The following is a 12,869-nucleotide window of genomic DNA, read 5'->3' as shown; positions in this document are numbered from 1 at the left end:
TATGTACAGTATTACCGGTTGTGGTCCCAGAGTGTTTTCCTTGTCTCCAGTCTGTTCCACCATTTTGTGTGGATTTTCAGCCCCTGTCTAAGCTCTGGTTTAAATTCAGGCTAACCTGTCCATCAAGAGGATGCAGGTGCAGTTTGGGGTATTTAATCTAGTGTAGTAAATTAATACTAGTGGTGTAGCAACTTTCTTTAGTCCTGATTTTTATGGTGTAACCTTGTTTTTGTTGTCACAGAGCCAAACTATGGAACTGGAGGTCTATTTTTGAAGAATACCAGTAGGAAAATTCCTGAATGAAACTGCAGCTTGTTATTTTGTTGAACATTTGTCGTTCTCGTTTGAACTTTGAACTACACAAGAGCACTACCACTAAATGGACAATTTTTCATCTGGCCTATATTTTTATGCCTTCTGTAGCCACCCCTGGACTTACTGCCAGGTGGTTTAGTCACATTTGCAGCGTATCAGGGATGGCAACGAAACATGTTAATGAACGCAAAACCATTTTAGGTGAATGGAACTTTCTGCCTGACACAAAATTCAAGTACTGCATAATCTCATTCAGAAAAAAAAAACGATTCATAATAAAAAGTTAAAGCTTTCAAACTAAGGTTTTTTCTTATCTGCAAATTATTCTTATTTTCAAGCAGATTTCAAGCTGTATTTGGGAACATGTTGTATCATAGCCTGATAAACTTCTGATAATCTGTTTGAACTGTCAGCAGGAACAGCTAACTGTTAGCTAACAGTGTCCTTAAGACACATGAACAGGTCTCCTCCTGGAGAATCGTGAAGAGCTGCTAATGTTGCTAAAAAAATGAATGTTTACAGTTACTAGTGTTGCGGTGGCCGGGAAAGGTATGATCAGAATTCTAGTTCCTCCCCTGCCTCACCTGCTTGTGCAGGCCCAGTTTGTCCAACTCTGAGAGCACCCAGCCCACACTGCCATCCCCTCCGCACACCAAGATACGGAAAGTAACAAACTTCTGAAAAAGGCGCAGCCTGGGAAAAAGAAATGAGAATAAAGTCAGGTGCATCTTAAGTCAGGTGCATCTTAAACACAAGCTCACTTCTTCATGAAGACTTCTGCATTTCTACATTTGTTGGATCTTTTGTCACAGAAGCTTTCTTGGACGTGTTTGTGGTGCTTTAGAACGATGGCAGTTTTAGTGTCCGGGTGTAGCACATCTTCTCGGACAGCTTTTATAGGCCCATCTCCACCACCTGCCTTAAACACACACTACTAGATATCAAGCCCATCACAATGAAATACATGTTCTTGGTGCACAGATAAACTCAGTCTATAGCACATGCTATTCAATTAGCCTGCAACATTGATACACATGCTATTTTATTAGCATTATGTCTTTTTCACGTCATCAACACGGCTGGGTAGATTATTTCATATTCCCACTACCCTTTGTGTAAAGAAGTGCCTTCTGAAATTAAACTGAATATCTGGACGGAATCAGGAATGCTGCCTGTGCCGAGTTGAACAACTGGTAATGTTAACTAATAACATGGCTCTGGGCATGATGTGTCAAAGACAGCTTCAGCTCTTCCAACCATTGGAAACCCTCCCATGCTAAGGCCATCTGTGCAGATGTGATAAGACTACATCTGAAGGAGTGGAGAACCAACTGGCTTGGGGCACACATCTGCCAAGACATTCGGAAATTCAGAATGGAAAGGTGAAAAATTCAAAGAAAGTCTGCGAGGGAGACACATGGAATGAAGTTTTTTTTTTCTGAGGGAAACATAAAATGACCAGGTAATTAAAATAAATCTGAACTTTATACCCACCATGGAGTTTTTAGGACCACATTACAAGAAGTACAAGCTACTGCATTAGAAGGCGATTATGATGTAATCTAAAACTACAGAAACATGGTGAACTGAATCTGAAGGAGGGGAATATAACATCAGTGGATGATCAGAATTCTGAAAGGAGGAACTCTTACCCACCTTTTATCACTGGGTTATTTTGTCAACTGGTTGCAAGAGTTTTCTTGCAAAGCATGTAGGCAGTCTGATTGTTTAATTACTGTAGCAGGGTGGTTTGCAGATACGAAGCTCTTTTGTTTTAATGATAAAAGTTTTTTCTGTGTAGTTCAGGTTTTTTCACATAGCTTTTATAATAAACATGTATAGTAATTTAATCCTTGCATATAAACTGGTGATAATAGTAAAGCATAGTAGTTTTACAGCAGTAAGAGTCCTATAAAAGCTAATAAACTGAAAAGTAAAAATAAAATACTTTTACTATTTCTTTTTACGTGATTTTCTTTTTACGTTAACCACTCGCACCACTCCCACTGATTGAAGGAAATTACGCAAGCCTAGATGCCAAACCAGCAGCCAAACTAGGAGCCCCACTCACCCAAGCTGCGGACCCCCATTCATGAGGTCGAAGACCTGCGCGGGATTCAGCAGCTGCTTGAACCTGCGCAGGAACTTAACGCCCTGGTTGTCTCCACTCTTGGAATTGACCAGCACCAGCAGAGGACTGGAGCACGAAGGTGAGGTGGCTTTCCAGAACCCTGCCAGCAAACCAGAACAGAACTACATTAACACCTGGGTTCTTATTCAATGCACGTTTACCTTCCCAATGCACATTTACTATTACGATTTACTATTACCCATTCTGTACATTCCTGGTTGGATTATTTTCTAACATGAAAGAAACGTGTAAAACAGGCAATTCGATTTATCCTTTGGATTTTGAATCATTAGCTTCGTCCTTTCCCCCAAGGGATCACATATTAACATAAGATCACTTTATTAGCCATATACTGTAAAATTTCTTGCATTAGGAATTTGTCACCGCTCTGCCCCTGGATATATGGATGTCATTCTGAATGGAGTACCTGGAGCTCATGCCAACATATGGGTTACTGTTCATTTCCTAATGGAATAGAATGACTGTTTTCCAAAAACATTTTAATTTGCAAGTATGCTTAAGAAGCAATGCAATCTGAGCAATATTGATTAATGTCTCTGCTGGAACAGAGCCCCAGTTTCTGTCTCCAAGTTAATGGGCTCAACCCATTTGTAATTAATTTTGCAAATTCATCACTGTACTAATCCTGAGATTTTTTTCCCCCCTTTTTCAAGTCAATTGCTTTTATGAAAATCCAATAGCATTTTGAATCATAAATATTGCAGATTACAGATTTATTAGCACTGAACCGCCTTGACTCATAAAAGGCAGGGTATCTCCTTGTTCAACACACATCTTCCACCTTCCTCTTAGTTAAAGGTCTATACATTCATTTTTAGTTGTGTGCTCAAAAAATTTAGAAAATCTTGAAATCTAATAATGTTCATTGAGGAACTGTGAGCTAAGCTGTCATTAAATCTTCAAGGAGAAATCTACTACATCAGCATAACATGGTGGACTACAAGTTGGAAGGAGTAAAGGGCTTTGCAAACTACTTTGTAAAATTCATGGATGTAAAAATGAGTTTTAATCTGCTCAGAAATGACAGTTCTAAACTTTCTAAATTCGCTCTCTCTGCATGCTGCTTTTCTACTCGAAAGCCAGAGCTGTACCAAACTGTGGCTTGCTGGAGAGTCAGAGAGAATGCATCTGGGAGATGACTCTGCAGTGCTGAGCTGGCAGAAGACGTCGCAGTGAAAACACAGCATATCAATTATTGACTGAAGCCTCCTCTGCTCTCTTCTCTGATTGAAAGAGGCAGGTTGCTGTGGCGACTTGTGAAATTTCCCATTACTCACCATCAGAGTCAATACTGTTGAGGGCTGTAGGAGGGATGATGGACACTTTGCACTGCCCTAGAGGGCACCTCTTTCCAATCTGCTCCTTACAGCTGTTGTGGACCTGCGAAAATAACCCAGAAGAACACCTGTGATGAATTTAATTTGGAGGAAATGTAAATATAGCCCCTACCCTGAGCTGAGGAACAGACCATCCTATTGATTGTCGGCCCCAATTTAAAAACATATTCACGAACAACAAATCTGGGCTCCAGATTTTCAAATTTATCTGTATGTATGTTTAGGATTATTTTTGGTGCCTATTACTTGCCCGAGACAGTCCGATTTAGAAAGACGTTGTCCGTATGTTCAGGTTCTCCAGCATCTGAGAGGTCACTGCTGGTCTGCAGCTACAGCAGCAATTAACCAATTGACAATTTGCAGTTAATTTAAGTAATTCTGGAGGGTCATAGTCTTTTTCCTTGGAGCGGAAATGGGAGACGTATCCTAATTCTTCCTAATTCTTCTCGCTGTGCCAGATCCACTGGAAATGAAAATCCAAAAAATCTTTAAGACTCAGCCCATGGCAGGAATCCCTTTGCCCTTATTGGGAGAAACAAGAAGTGCAGACAACTTCCTTTGTCCAACCTGCCCATTGAGCCATTTGCCTTTCAATATGATGTGTACCATACTGACATATGAAGGAATTCACTACCAGTTGGAAGAGCAATTTCCTTGCACTTGATGTCATGTGCACTGGAAAGTCACTGGAGATATTGCACGAGCCACTTTTTAACTTGGAGCCAAGAGAACCTTGAGCAATTAATTGCAGCCCTTGCCCTGCAGAAACAGAACTAACTGTGTGCCGTCACTTGAGAAATCCCATTCACAATCAATCAGTCACATGACATCAACCTCAATTAATCAATCGTGAGCTTATGGGTGCTTGCAGGCTTGTACTGACATCATCTTTACTGGATGAGCCACCCAGAGATCTAGGTCATCATTTTTTTTAACAACTAAGTATTTTTTTTCTTTTTAATTCATTCTAGCAAAGCAGTATTGCTGAAGAAAAACATTATATCTGAGTAAAGTAGCAATGAAATATAAAACATCCAGCAGAAGCTACAGAAGAGTTTGTTTTGTGTTCTTGTTCATCAGTGGTGGAAGGTGAAGGTGACTCACAATAGCTTTGCACCACAGACACCTCCAGTCCTGCAGTCTGCGCACACTGCCACAGTTCCTGTCACACACCACGCACTTGGCACTAACTGGCAGGTTTCCCTCTAGCCACTGGTGAGGCATTGCCACCTGAGAAAAAAATGAGACACAACAGTTCATCGACACCTGGGTGTTTCCTTTCGTGTGTTAAAGTTTTGAGAATACTCTTCTTGGGAAAGAGGAAACAGGACTATAGAGCTGAGTGTGAGGCTCGGCATATACTGTAGGCCTACCTCTAAATTCTGCCTGGAGGGGTGCAACTGACTGTGCCCAGACTCCACATTCTGAAGTTATACTTTAGGCTACTCCGTTTGCAGTAGTTCTTTTACAATGTTGGTGTACGAACATGAGAAAAGAAGTTGAGAAATGAAAGAAACTACTCAGATCATCGAGTTCATTTAGCTGCTAGTACCTTATCGATCTGCAGAACTCAGATTAATTGTGTCTTGAAGGATGCTGTTATATTAGCTTCAGCAATATGGTAGTGTAGCTTGCTCTAGATGACTGGAGTGTGCTGCTTATGTCCTTTAGTTTGTGTCACATGTTGACCCTTAATAGTTTGAATATGTGAGTCAGGTGCCCTCATAATCTTCTTTGTTCACGACTAAACAGGTTCATTTTCTTCAGCCTGTCAGATGTTTTAGATATTCTTTTAAGCCCAGACATGTGTCTGGTTACTATTTCTTGCACTGATTTCAGAGCAGCTCTAACTTGTGGTGTGGGGATACATTCATTATACATTCTATCTTTTCATTCTATTTGCTTTTTTATTCATGCTCCCTAAAGGTGTCTAGAGAAGCAAAATGAAGTTTCACCATAAGCTTTTCATTCTTTTTCACAAGTGCCATCTTCAAGATCAGTTTTACCAATTTTTATGTAGTAATAGTTCATGTTTTTGCTACCTGCACATAATAACTATCAGCTTGTCTACATTAATTGTGTTTTCCTAGTCTTGTCTTTTGTCAAAAGGTTTTGGGCTTCTTTAGTGTCACTTTCTGGTACAGTATGAAACTTCCTGGTATGTTCATGTGTTCAACAGTCGGAAGGCATGGTGGCCAAATGGATAAGAAAGATAATAAAAAATAATCAAATCATATATATCATATACTGTTTTATAAGGTACAGAAGAATTTCTCTGAATTCTCTCTATAAGCACAAGTGAAGATACTATATGCCTTCCAGGATCAGTGTGAATTTTCTTTTATCGGAAAGGAGAGCAAGACACTCACTTGTCTTACTTTTGTAGTGTTTGGAAATCACAGTCTGCGGTTTGCCCATTTCTCAATAGTTCTAATCCTCTACAAAAATCACTGAGAATCCTAAAACATCTAATTTATATACAGAAAGAACAGTATTCTTTAACATGAAGTATGGAATGGCATGACATGAGATAAGATTATAAAATGGTTTTCTTCAAAGAAGCAATTTGCATTAATACAACATTTAGTCTATGTCATTATTAAATGCTGGGTGTCTGAATCACACTGTGAACTGAACATACTGTGGTCAGCCTGATTCATTTTGATACAAACTAAAGTATGTTCAGAAGAAGCTGAAAAAAGATCAAACATCAGTTCCCTTAAACTGGATGCAAAGAAAGTTCTTCCTTACTGTCTATAGAGTTTTTAAATATAGCTTTAACACGTGATAAGACATATATGTAACAATTTTTCTATTAAGTTAGTGCTCCCAGGATGCAAATTGTTGTGAAAAGATTGTGTTTGTGCTACACCTGAGAAATTCCTGATTCAAAGCTGCTGGCCATTTTGAGATCTTGCGTTGGTAATGTAATCTTGTAACTAAGTGAACTGTGCCTGTTGACAGACAAGTTCTTTCCCCAAGTTTGGTATACCAAGCCTGCAAAATGAATTTGCTTCATACCTTTACCGAAAGGCCTGTGTTTACTTACCCCATCCTCATCTTCAATAATATCATTGCCTATGGAGGCTAATGTGGTCCATTTACAGTTGTTCGTTGATCTAACTGCACAGCGTTTGTGGGCTTTGAATTTACACACTGGAGGCATACAAAAAGAAGAAATTAGGCTAGTAACCATAGATGCTGCAAATGACACATTATAAAAAACAAATAAACACACTCAATCTTACGAATTCTACTCAATTCAATTAAGAAAAGTCATAAAGTCAATAAAAATGTAAAATAGAAAGATGAAATATCTGATTTTCAATGGTTCTTCTAACAGTATTGGAATCTGCTGGTGGTTATGATTTAATGCAATGGCAATATTCTCATTCTCAAAAATCATCTCACTCATGTGCAAGTTAACATGTTTCCCCTCAGCATTATGAGCTCTGCAACTGAATACATTTCTGCTTGTGATTTGCTTTGTTGACCTTTGTAGCCTTTCTGACCTATGGTGTGCCAACATGATAATTGGAGAAACGGTGAGATATTGGAAACGAGCGCGGCAGTGTTTGTGTGTTTGAGTCAAATAGCTCATTAATTGTTGTGATGCTGGATGCCGTGTCGACTTGTCCATGGAGGAGAGAATACCTTCACAGGACAGTCCATGTGAAGTGACCCCTGAGAGGGCATCCCGACACACGTTGCAGAAGGTGGGCCGGGCATGGGAGCAGGCGTACCAGTTGTGCATCCCAGAGAAGTGCTCCATGTTGAACTGGCTGGCCTGTGGAGAAAACATGTCTGTGTTAGTTGAGTAAGATGGCTCCTTGCCCTAAAGACGGTTGACCACAACCAGTCTGCACAGAATGTTCCCTCTGTGGTTTATTATTGCACTTCATTATTCTTTACAGTTTTTACCCAGCTATAACAGTCATTAACATGCACTTCACAGAGGTACAAGTGATATGAAAGTCTTGAAGGAGAAAACGATTCCTCTCTCCGCCTGTTGTTTCTTTTCCAAATATTCAAGTCAAATATTCTGACTTTTCTTTAGTCAAATGTCCCAGTGGTCCTTCAATTTCTGTTTTAAAACTCGACAATTTTATAATTCAATACAATCCAAGGATGAGATTCCCAATCAGTACTTGTGTGCTGTTATTTACTGGACGTTTTAATGAAAAAAGAGATAACAATGATAAAAAGACAGATCCACAAAAGTATTGTAGATCACTATGTATCTTTATATTAAACTGTGTTTGGCCTTCAAGTGAATGTTCTTGGCAAGGGTCGTTCTCTTTCCTAATCCATTCGTCCTTTTCACTGAGACTCCTTCCCAGTTGAGTTCAGCCCTTAACATGCCCGATATCACAGAAATACAGTGATTTGGCTCACCTCGTAACTTTCCCACTTCTGCACAGATTTAAGAGCACCGATCCAGTCCTCCATTTCCTTTCTGTTTTCAGCACATAGGATCAGCTTTCGAAATGGGGTGATTACCTGTCAGGGGGATGAAGAGAAATAAATGAGAGACCTGGAGGCCTACAGACGCTCATTACTAAAATAGACTAGGATAGTGCTGTTTCAAATCTATATTGTTTGCGTACCGTGAAGCTGTTATTAATGTTCTTTGTACTTGTCTCTGCAACGCTGGCATCTGACAGGTCAACTTCATCAAATATTAGAGACTGAAATAAGAGCAAAATGATAAAGAAAGAGTGATTAATATAGTATCCATTTATCACAGGCCTGAGACAATAGGCAAGTGTAAATTATATTTCTCTAAGAAGATCATACACCATTTCATTGAGTCTAATGATGTCTTGGAATGTCTTCAATGAAACATTGCATTACAGTAGTTCATATATACAGGGTCCCTCATAACTATTCTTCCATCAACATCCTTTTAGAAACAGGTGTAGATTTGTAGAAAGTAGAATGAAAGAAGCATTAAAAAGTTTTGTTATATATACAAACACTAATAAACTAATAAAAGGAAAAGGATACACACTTAAAGGGTAAATCAAAGAGTAAAAAAGTAAAAAAAAAAAAAATTATTGCTTCCAAAGATTATTTATTCCAACAACTAAAATTTCAGAGAGTAGCAATTCAGGATATTTAATGTATTTGAATTGAGAACTGGTTAATTGATAGAAAAAGTATAGACAAGCTACAATTGTTGTGACATAATTAGTGGAGTTCCACAAGGATCTGTATTAGGATTACTCCTAGGATTTGACTAAAAGCAAAGATCCAAATTGTGGTACAGTTACTGAATTTTCACCAACAAAATAAAATAATGGGGTTGAATAACCTTCTCTTATTTATAATTCTTCTCATATTTTTACCATACTGTATATATCAGACTTTTATAAATACAACAGCAAAAAATATTATATATGTACATATAACAACATTATATTTAATTAATCATTTCAGGAAATTAGAGAAATACCTAAATCAGTACCTTTGAATCTTTGGCATAATAGAGAGTTCTTCCTCTCAGTTTGAAATATCTCTTCTTCCATCTCTGGAAGGAACTGGTTTGTTTCAGCAGCAGTCCTTCTTTGACACTTTTCTGGAATGTGACAGAAGAGAGAGGGTTTTAGTTCTCATACAAATCAGCCCTACTGATATCTCATAACAAACAATATCTTCTTATATGCTATAGTGCTCTTCAGATTGTACTCTAAATACGCCTTATGAAAAAAGAACAAAAAACATCACAGAACAGAAGATTTATAGATTTTTGGAAAAAAATATCATACTGTATTCTTAATAGAATTGCACATTTTACTGTATATGTTTTATAAATGCTCCTCTGGCACGGAATACACTTCCAATCCTATGCAATTCTGGCACATCTGAGGAATCTTTTCTTGAGGCTGTATTGCTCTAGGTCCTTCACACTCTTTGGTTTCTGTTTGTGAACAGCTTTCTTGAGTTTGAACCACAAATCTTGACTTGAACGATGTCTGAAAAATGAAATGGCCAGTCAAAAATGTTTATTTTGTCTGCAGTTAACAATTCACATGCTGGTTGGGATGTACGCTTTGGACCATTGTTATGGAATGTCCATTTTCAGCAAAGCTTGAGCTTCTTGGAAGAGGGAACCAGGTGTGTGGACCAGAATTAATGATTTCTCTTATCAAGTTCAAGTTCAAGTTCAAGTTTATTGTCATTATACTCATATACAGGTATATGGTATAACGAAATGCTATTTAGCAAGCTCTCAGACGATAAGTAGTACAAAATACCAACAATACAATTGTATAATAAAAGAAAGACAGAGACAACAGGCAGTGTGCAAAAACAACAACAGGCAATGTGCAAAACAACAAAAAGGTAACAGGTAATGTGCAAAACAACATCAGATGTGCAAAAACATGCATCAACAGAATGAAATAAAAGGATAGAAATTATGGGGGGTGAGCTTTTTGACACGTAAGGTAGAGGTAGATTTCAATGTGTGTTTGAGTTTTTGGTAAGAAAGAAGGCACTGTGAGGTTCAGATCATAGGTGAGAGGTGAGGTGAGAGTGAGAGAGGCTGGGAGTTTAATAGTTTGATAGTGCGGGGGTAAAAAAGCAAAACAACCCAAAACATAGACCTCTGCTTTATTTCACGGTGGTTTTCCAACATCAGCTTCACTTGTTTTATGTCAGATACTAATAAGCTCAATATAATTTTATCTAACCATAAGACATGGTTCCCATTGGCATTCAGGTATATTTTAGTTTGGCAAAATTCGAGGCATCTGCTTATGAGATATTCACTGCCAGAAAAGATTTCTTCCTTGAAACCCAGCCACGACTTTGAATGGTAGTTTTTGACACTTTGGATGCTGAAGATGTCAGTGTGTACTGGAGTTCTCCAACTGTTGTCTTCAAATTTATGGCTGCCTCTCAAACACCTTGTCTCACAGCCTGTGCCCTTTTCCTTGCCAGGTAGTCACTGTACCAGCCACCTTAAATGTATTTAAATTAATGAAAATAAACTTTCCTTTAAGCTAAGTGCAAATGATTGGATTGAGAATTAGTTGTTAAGTAGAAAAAAGAGGATATAGATAAACATTGAATTATTAATAATAATTGGTGTACTACCACAGGGATCGAGGACTACTACTCTTTTTAATTAATATCAATGATCTAGATCCCAAAACAGTTGAGTTGTCAAGTTTGCATATGCTACCAAATTAGGAGGATTAGCAAACACCATAGAAGTAGCAAATGAAATTTAAAAAATTTAGATAGAAATCACGATTGTGCAAACGTATGAGAGATGATGTTTAAAGTAGACAAGGACTGATTACTGGGTGCAGGTAAAACAAACATTACAAATTCAAAGTGGGAAATACTGAGCTAGAAGAGGCCAATTACCAAAAAGACTTAGCTGTTTATGTCGATGCATCATTTACATCTTCTAGACAATATGGGGAAGCAAATAAAATGTATGCACTAGTAAGGTCTCACCTAGAATATTGTGTACAAAGTTATAGAAAGGAAATTGCTACTCTGGACTCTTCTGGATGGTAATTCATAGCTATTGTAAGTGAACTGTAATTACTAGTAACAGTAAGTTTCATTGTGAAAAAAAATACATATTACACCAAAATTAAATATGCATGGCATGAAGATGTTTCAATAGAATTCAGTATGAAAACAGACTGGATGGCAGAGTGGTATAGTAGTTAGCATTGCTATCTTGTACTGCTTGTAGTGACCCAGGGCTCAATTCCTGGGGTGCTATCTGCATGGAGTTTGTATGTTCTGCCTGTGTTCATGTGGGTTTTCACCAGGTATTATGGTTTCCTCCCACAGTCCAAAGACATACAGTACTGATAGGTGAACTGGCCTCTGGGAAAACTGGCCCTGGTGTGAAGGTGCATCTTTGTCTCTATCTGTGGCCTGTGATGAAATGGCTTCCTGTCCAGGGTGTATCCTGCCTCGTGCCCGTTGATTGTCAGGATTGCTCCCCTGTGACCATGAATTGGAAGAAGTGGTTGAAAATGGATAGATGGATAAAATATGATGATGTCGCATTCTTAAAATGTGAAGGGAATGTTCATGGATCAAAGTTGCAGTCTATACTGTATATGCCTTTCTTGGTCAGTTAATTCTCACTCCACTTCTGTGTGTTTTTCTGATGTTTAGGTAGCTTGCTTAAAAAATATTCAGCTTTTTGTTGAAAGAAGTAGTCATCAGAACACAGAGGGAATCATATCAGTTGTGTCATCCTGGATTTTCCCAAAGCTCTCACTCTGGTGTAGCATGGGTAATATAAACAGTCAAGTGTCGGAGCACTGCGAAACCATTCAAATACAAATACAGAGTGGAAAAGCAATGTAAATCGTGATACAGACTGTGGGGAACCCATAGCTCAGACACGCATGTTGAATCCATAGGAAAATTGCTAAAGCAACCCTCAGTGTTTAAAGCATTCACCTACATTCACCTACATGTGGGTGGCCATCTTATTGTGTGTCAGTAACACTTTCATGAGATATTGTTCTGTGTCAAAAAGTGTCTTCTTCTTGACCGGCTATTCTGAGCACTGAGTTTCTTTGCTCTCTCCAAGTACGTAGGTCTATATTTGAGCAACACTGGCCCATATGTCCAGAATGTAACTTAATTTCTGTGGGGTTAAGAGAACATGGTGCCTATGGCTCTGTCACGACCTGTCTCCATATGATTTACAGTATATCTTTACCACCAGGGTAGGTGACTGCCTAGGGCCCCAAGGCTATCAAGGAGCCCCCTTAATGTGCAACACAACATTTTTTTTAATCAGCACATTCACCTGTGAGCCAAAAATTCCTTCCATGGCTCTTCGTGTTGTTGTTTTACTATTCTCAGCTGCTAAAGTTTGTTAGTACAAATTAAAATGATATTAGTTGTGAATATACAGTAAGTGCAGCAGTTTATTTTACTGTCAATGTAGTAAATGACTAAGATGAGTACATTATTGCGATTTCAGTTTCTACTTCACTGAATGCTGTTCTTTTTTTCAAATTGTGTAAAGTAGTATGTACATATTGCTTAATGATTTAAAATTAAAATCCTGTAGT

At 38.3% G+C, this 12,869-nt stretch overlaps 1 protein-coding gene across 3 annotated transcripts in view; it reads right to left on the bottom strand.

Annotated features, from left to right (window-relative positions):
• LOC148828577 (diacylglycerol kinase eta) overlaps nt 1-12,869 on the bottom strand; it is an 84,479-nt gene that overhangs the window by 25,328 nt on the left and 46,282 nt on the right. For all 3 annotated transcript variants that reach the window (XM_088925942.1, XM_088925941.1, XM_088925943.1), the window contains exons 3-11: nt 9,272-9,382; nt 8,412-8,492; nt 8,200-8,304; nt 7,459-7,591; nt 6,854-6,960; nt 4,909-5,034; nt 3,745-3,847; nt 2,387-2,546; nt 900-1,008 (exon numbers count right to left, since the gene is read on the bottom strand). In XM_088925942.1, coding sequence (XP_088782068.1) covers nt 900-1,008; nt 2,387-2,546; nt 3,745-3,847; nt 4,909-5,034; nt 6,854-6,960; nt 7,459-7,591; nt 8,200-8,304; nt 8,412-8,492; nt 9,272-9,382 — 1,035 coding nt within the window. The remainder of the gene's footprint in view (nt 1-899; nt 1,009-2,386; nt 2,547-3,744; nt 3,848-4,908; nt 5,035-6,853; nt 6,961-7,458; nt 7,592-8,199; nt 8,305-8,411; nt 8,493-9,271; nt 9,383-12,869) is intronic.

Source organism: Atractosteus spatula, chromosome 9 (genome assembly GCF_055471065.1).
Source record: "Atractosteus spatula isolate fAtrSpa1 chromosome 9, fAtrSpa1.hap1, whole genome shotgun sequence".
Classification (NCBI taxonomy): Eukaryota; Metazoa; Chordata; class Actinopteri; order Semionotiformes; family Lepisosteidae; genus Atractosteus; species Atractosteus spatula.
The sequence above is the reverse complement of the archived record's forward strand: the minus strand, read 5'-3'. Positions and strand labels throughout refer to the sequence as shown.